The sequence below is a fragment of the Glycine max genome, chromosome 19 (genome assembly GCF_000004515.6).
Source record: "Glycine max cultivar Williams 82 chromosome 19, Glycine_max_v4.0, whole genome shotgun sequence".
Lineage (NCBI taxonomy): Eukaryota > Viridiplantae > Streptophyta > Magnoliopsida > Fabales > Fabaceae > Glycine > Glycine max.
In genome coordinates, this window is record NC_038255.2 from 49,398,645 (window position 1) to 49,406,310 (window position 7,666).

Below are 7,666 nucleotides of genomic sequence, written 5' to 3' on the forward strand. Positions count from 1 at the left end.
TAAAAGAGATATATTTTTAAATATATGAATTAAAAACAGTTTTTGTAACTACAAAAATCAAATGGTAATTAAACCTTTACTTACAATACAATTTTTCTTTTCATTTTTTGAGAGCATTTAGATCCGTGGAAATTTGCAACTCTTTTTCTTTAAGGGGTGGTGGGAATTATATCTTGGTGACCTAAAGTTTAATTGTCTCTAAAAGAATATATAGGGGACATCTAATCTTAACGTTAGAATTTCACAATCAAAAAAGCATTTATCACAAACAATATTTAATGCATGGACGCACATCTCCATTCCGTAGTTCAATGAACACCAAACCGAAACACTTAAAATTTCAACACATTCCACAAAACAATTAATATAGCTACTTGGAATTTGTTCCGGTTCATTGTTTTCCCAAGTTTATATAAGCGAAGGCATTGGTATTTTAATACAATATGAACGTGATATGTAATAAAACCAAATCCAAAAACGAATTGTAGTTCTAAAATAATACTACTACATCCTCCTATTAATTTTGCAACTCTACTTCAATTTTATATTTCCAAGATATTACTATAATTTAGTAATTTCTTAATTTCTTTAAGAGATATGAAGACAAACATATCGTGGTAGAAATTAAACAACATAGAACGGCAAGATCAAACTGCTGCAAATACACTTAATTAACAACTAACACAAAACAAACCTCTTACATTCTCTTCTAGTCTTTTACGAGTACTACAAACCGTACACGGAATAACAACCCCTAAACTTACCATTAAACCCAAAAAGTAAAAACAACCACATGCGATTAATAAAAAGGTGTTCTAAACCCTACTTTTCTTGAACTAAACTTAGCAAATAACACAAACCAAACCAACTCAACCGAAGAACATCCATAAACCTAAACAGACAAACCAAACCACCTCAACCCAACAACACACATAAACCTAAACAGAAACCCTAGGCACAGCCTTGCAAGACAGTGGCTTCTTCATCTCCATAGAAAGCTTGAGAAACTCATCCAATTCCACAGAAACACCATCAGATGAAACCCAATGAAAATTTTGAAGCAACTGAGCGAGCCAAAGATGAACCGAGGCCAAACCAAGGGCCTTCCCAGGACACACTCTTCTTCCAGACCCGAAAGGTGCCAACCTCAAATCAGACCCCATTATGCTCACATCCTCTTCCACAAACCGCTCGGGCCTAAACTTCTCGGGCTCGGCCCACACCCTCTCGTCGTGGGTTATGGCCCACATGTTCACCATCGCGGTGGTGCCCTTGGGAATCACGTGCTTGCCGCCAACCGTAACGTCGTGCACAGCAAGGCGAGCCCACGAGAGTAGCGGGCCTGGTGGGTGCACACGGAGGGTTTCTTTTACTATGCACTGAAGGTAGCGCAGGTTCGGAATGTCTGCTTCGGATACGAGCCTGGAGGATCCGCAAACGAAGTCTATTTCGCGCTGTGCCTTTGCTTGGATTTCAGGGTGGAGAACCATGCGAGCCAGAATCCACTCTAGCAGAATTGCTACCGTGTCAGTTCCCCTGAATATCATTTCCTAAGAACAAAAAAAACAAACCACTTCAAAGTTACTATAACAGAAACACAAATGAATAGTAGTATATCATTATGTTCAAATAATTAAAAATTATGTTTATGTTTAAAGTAAAAAAAGACGATAAATCTTTTAATTATTAACTTCTGACCAAGAATACAAAATGCATGTTTTAAAAAACATAAAAAAGACCGAAAAAGTTTGAAATAAAAAAGGAAAAGTGAAGAAAAAAAAACTGAAAAGTTTCACTATTATGAAAATCAGCCTTTTCTTCTTTCTTTTATCTCCAACCAAAACATTAATTCTCCATATTTTCTTCTGTCCTTAAAACATTCCATAAGGTTTATCCTGAAAAAGTTTTTGCATGCATGTTGAAAAAAAGCAAATCCTTAAAAAAACCATTAACATGACAAAAACCACTTAAAAATGACAACAAAAACTTATTTACCCAAAGAACAGCAATCATGTCAGCTTCACTGAGCCTGTTTTCCTTCTCCAAATCAAGCAAAACATCAACAAAATCCTCAGCTCCTTCATCCTTCACACAGTCACCCCTCTCCCTCTTCACCCTATGCTCCTTAATAACCCCTCCAACAAAAACATTAACCTTTTCAACCAAACACCTACACCTCTTCCTCACCCCCTGCAAATCCAACCACCCCAAAACCGGAAAATGGTCACTCCAGTTAAAAACACCCAACAACTCATACCCTTCACTCACCAAACCCTCAAGCTCCAAACCCTCACCCTCGTAAAACTCATAACACTTACCAAACACCGTCATCATCACATTGTTCAACGAACTAAAGTGTAGAATTTTCTTAACCTCGACGTGTTGGTTCTCACTCATGGTTTTCTTAACTTGTTCAACCATTTTTAACCCAACCTTGCTCCTGAAGGACTCAGAGCTGGTGATTCTCTTCGGGGAGAAGAGATGTAGGGCTGAGATTCTCCTCAGGTTTCTCCAGTACTCTCCGTACGGTGCGAAACCCATTGCACGGTGGAAGAGAAGCTCATAGGCGGATTCCTTCACCGGCCTGTCCGCAAAACCGGGGCTGCCGAGAATCTCCTTTGCGGTTTCCGGTTCGCTGGAGATAACGAACCGGGTTAAACCGATGGAGAAAGCCATGAGCTTTTCCGCGTGATAAGTGCGGGCCAGTTTGGATAAAGCGCTGTGAGGTGTGGAACCCGTGAAGACCCCGAGCAGGGCAGTTACTGGGCCAGGGATGATGGTTCTGGGCCGGGCCCAGGCCCAAGGAAGCCCACCAGGAGTGAAGAACGGCGTGAACATGAGGGTGAAGAGAAGGACACAGAAAGTGGCTTGGAAAGTGATGATAGGGGACTGCATGAGTTCCGGGGAGAACAAAAGTGTGAAATCTGGTGACATTTTTGGTAGTGTTGTTGCAAAGAAAAGAAAGCCTGGGAGAGATGAAGAGGTTGTGCTGAAAAGAAGAGTACTGGATGGTGTGAGTAAGAGTTAGTTAGCTACTGCTTATATAGAAAGTTGGTGAGGGGTGTGGTTAAAATTAAAGTTTGGTTAACCATGGTTACACGGAGTAAAGGAAATGCATATGCAAATAAAAAAAATAAAAATCAAGAAAAAAATAATTAAATTATTAAGAAAATGTTTGCTTTTAAAAAAACATTACTGCTTGCATAAAAAAAATTATATAAAAATTTGTAAAATCAAGAGAGTGAAATGAATTTTAAATATAATTAACGATATATTGAAAAGAGGTCAATAAAAAAGGATATTTTATTTAATTTATTTAAAACTATAAAATTATAAATAATTTTTTTATTGGAAAGAAAAAAGAAATAAAGTTTATTAAATAATACTAAAATATAATACATAAAATTGTTAATTGGAATAAATTTAATTAGTAAAAAGTGATAAAAAAAAAGAGTATACCCAAGAAATTGTCCCTAACTTCCTATCATTTTTTTAATAAAGAAATTTATATTTATTTTTAACTCGGCTAAAAAATATGAGTAAGTAAGAACACAAACAATAACAATTTGCAATTTGAAGTTAGGGTTGAAAAATATTTTTTATAAGTTAAATTTAGAAGAAGAACATAGTGACACCCTAATACAAAATAGGAAAAGTTTTTGTGTCTTGTTCCACTTAGCGAACTCCTTGGGGTTAGGGTTGAAAAAGATTAAAGTATAGTAGTTTATGTTATTTTTTTAAAAAAAAATTAGCTTATGTTTATGTCAATTGAAATTTGAAAATGAATATTTAGCCGAAGAGTTTACACTAACATTATTAGGGAAAACAACACCATAATTTAATGACAATTAAGACAAAGTTTACCTATAATGGTACTTTGGGAGAATCAATTTAGGGTTTCGGAAATGGAGTCGCAGCTGCATCCATATAAATACCCTTTTTAATTTTTATAATGAATCGGGTTCAGACTCACCTTACGCAAATGATTATAATTTTCATTCATTGTTTTTCTGTTTTTCATTGGTCGTTTGGTTGGTGATTTTCATTGTCCTTTCAACTTCAACATATGCATAATATATAGCAAAAAGAAAATTATGTTTATTGGAAAGAAAAGAAAAAAAAAATTCAACGTATGCTTATTACCATAAACCTTGTGCCTGCCATTGTTGAATGCATATCTAACCAAGTAAGCTTGCAAGAAAAGCTAAAAGAAAAAGGGAAGCAGTGAATGGAGTTCTATGTATTGAAAGAATTAATTCTCAAAGTTGTTCCTCTAAATCTGCACACGTTTGCACAAATGGTTATATATAGCAACTAACTTCCAACCAACTAAACTAACTTCCAACTAACTAACTAATTATCATTAGTTGCAACATGCAACCAACTAAACTAACTTCCAAATAACTAACTAACACTAAGATATTACTTAGGCATATGATTCGCCTATGGCCAAATGAACTACGTAATACCGGTGGAAGAGAAACTCATAAGCAGATTCCTTCACCGGCCTGTCGGCGAAATCGGGGCTGTTGAGAATCTCCTTCGCGGTTTCTTGTTCGCTCGAGATAACGAACTAGGTTAAACCAATGGAGAAAGCCATCAGCTTTTCCGCGTGGTAAGTGCGGGCCAATTTGGATAAAGTGCAGTGAGGTGTGGAGCCCATGAAGACCCCGAGCAAGGCCGTTACTAGGCCAGGGACAATGATTCTGGGCTGGGCCAGGCCCAAGTAAGCCCACCGAGAGTGAAGAACATCGTGAACAAGAGGGTAAAGAGAAGGACGCAGAGGGTGACTTGGAAAGTGATGATAGTGGACTCCATGAGTTCCGGGAAGAACAAAAGTGTGAAATCTTGTGACATTTTTGGTAGTGTTGTTGCACTAAAGAAAAGAAAGTGTGGGAGAGATGAAGAGGTTGAAAGAAAAGAAAGTGTGTGAGAGATGAAGAAGTTGTGCTGAAACGAAGAAGAGTAGTGGATGGTGTGAGTTAGAGTTAGTTAGTTACTGTTTATATAGAGAGTTGGTGAGGGGTGTGGTTAAAAGTTTGGTTAACCATGGTTATACGGAATAAAGGAAATGCATATGCAAATAAAAAAAATAAAAATCAAGGAAAAAATAATTAAATTATTAAGTTACTTAAGGATAATGAAAATGCTTGCTTTTAAAAAAACATTACTGCTTGTATAAAAAAAATTATATAATAATTTGTAAAATCAAGAGAGTGAAATGAATTTTAAATATAATTAACGATATATTGAAAAAAGGATATTTTATTTAATTTATTTAAAACTATAAAATTATAGATAATTTTTTTATTGGAAAGAAAAAAGAAATAAAGTTTATTAAATAATACTAAAATATAATACATAAAATTGTTAATTGGAATAAATTTAATTAGTAAAAAGTGGTAAAAAAAAGAGTATACCCAAGAAATTGTCCCTAACTTACTATCATTTTTTTAATAAAGAAATTTATATTTATTTTTAACTCGCCTAAAAAACATAATAAGTAAGAACACAAACCATAACAATTTGCAATTTGAAGTTAGGGTTGAAAAATAAATTTTATAAGTTAAATTTAGAAGAACAGAGTGACACCCTAGTACAAAATAGGAAAAGTTTTTGTGTTTTGTTCCACTTAGCAAACTCCTTGGGGTTAGGGTTGAAAAAAGATTAAAGTATAGTAGTTATGTTATTTTTTTTAGAAAAGATAGCTTATGTTATATTTAGCCACAGAGTTCACACCAACATTATTAGGGAAAACAACACCATAATTTAATGACAATTAAGACAAAGTTTTAATGCGTCGACCTACGTCTCCAAAAGAGTATATACGGGACATCTAATCTTAAATTTAAAAACATTACCGCTGATGTTTAATGAATTCCTTAACTAAACGCAATTAGTAGCCAATTACATTACATCTACCAGTCATACATGTTACATTAACGTCAGAATTTCACAATCAAAAAAGCATTTATCACAAACAAGTTTTAATGCATCGACATACGTCTCCATTCCTTAGTTCAATGAACACCAAACCAGAGCCACTTAAAATTTCAACACATTCCACAAAACAATTAATATTGAGCTACTTGGCAAACTCCTTGGGGTTAGGGTTGAAAAATATTAAAGTATAGTAGCTTATGTTATTTTTTAAAAAAAGTTAGCTTATGTTATGTTTATGTCAATTGAAATTTGAAAATGAATATTTAGTCGTAGAGTTCACACCGACATTATTAGGGAAAACAAAACCATAATTTAATGACAATTAAGACAAAGTTTACCTATAATGATACTTTGGGAGAATTAAGTTAGGGTTTCGAAAATGGAGTCGCAGCTGCATACATATGAATACCCTTTTTAATTTTTATAATGAATCGGGTCTGGGCTCACCCTATGCAAATGATTATAATTTTCATTCATTGTTTTTCTGTTTTTCATTGGTCGTTTGATCGATGACTTTCATTGCCCTTTCCACTTCAACATATGCATAATATATAGCAAAAACAAAATTATGTTTATTGGAAAGAAGAAAAAAAACTTCAACGCATGCTTATTATCATAAACCTTGTGTCTGCCATTGTTGAATGCAGATCTAACCAAGTAAGCTTGTAAGAAAAGCCAGAAAGAAAAATGGAAGCAATCAATAGAGTTCTATGTATTGAAAGAATTAATTCTCAAAGTTGTACATCTGAATCTGAATCTGCACAGATTTGCACAAATGGTTATATATAGCAACTAACTTCTAACTAACTAAACTAACTAACTAATTATCATTAGTTGCAACCAACTAAACTAACTTCCAACTAACTAACTAACACTAAGAGCCCTCCTCAAACTAGGAATGAATATCAGACATTCCTAGTTTGGAATGCATAAATTTAAAAGCACCAGACATTGGAGCTTTAGTGTAAACATCAGCTAATTGATTTGTAGAAGGAATGGAAAGCAACTTCACAAGACCCCTTAACACCTTCTCTCGAACTATGTGGCAGTCAATCTTAATATGCTTTATTCTTTCATGAAACACGGGATTCGAAGTTATGTGAAGATCATATTTATCGTCACAATACAGAGTGACAGGTTTATGAAAGTCTACTCTAAATTCTTCCAGCAAATAGGTAAGTCATTGTAGTTCACAAATGGCGCTGGCTAGTGCTTTGTATTCAGTTTCTGATGAGCTTCTAGATACAGTGGCTTGTTTCTTGGATTTTCATGAAATCAGTGAGTCCCCAATGTACATAGCATAACCAGTGATAGACCTTCTCGTGTCAATGCAACCAGCCCAGTCAGAATCACTAACCCCCTTTAAATGAACTTTACTTGCAGTAGAAAGGAAAATCCCTGCTCTTGGGATCCCTTAATATACCTAAGAATTCGAACAACATCTTGTTGATGAGCTGAGGTGAGAGCAGCAACAAATTGGCTCAGATGTTGCACTGCATAAGTGATATCTAGCCTTATTAGTCAAGTATATCAACCTTCAACATATGCTTATTATCATAAACCTTATGTCTGTCATTATTTAATGCAGAGCTAACCAAGTAAGCTTGCAAGAAAAGCTAGAAAGAAGAAGGGAAGCAATGAATGAATTTCTATGTATTGAAAGAATTAATTCTCAAAGTTGTACATCTGAATCTGCATATATCTGCACAAATGGTTATATATA

The 7,666-nt window shown here is 34.8% G+C and overlaps 1 protein-coding gene across 1 annotated transcript; it reads right to left on the reverse strand.

Annotated features, from left to right (window-relative positions):
• Positions 1-671: 671 nt before the first annotated feature.
• LOC100790231 (cytochrome P450 78A5) lies at positions 672-3,028 on the reverse strand. Its single transcript, XM_003554632.5, has 2 exons — positions 1,996-3,028; positions 672-1,550 (listed from the first exon to the last, which is right to left on the reverse strand). Exons 1-2 carry the CDS (start codon positions 2,932-2,934, stop codon positions 939-941), a joined length of 1,551 nt encoding a protein of 516 aa, XP_003554680.1. The 5' UTR covers positions 2,935-3,028; the 3' UTR covers positions 672-938.
• Between the last annotated feature and the right edge of the window lie 4,638 nt (positions 3,029-7,666).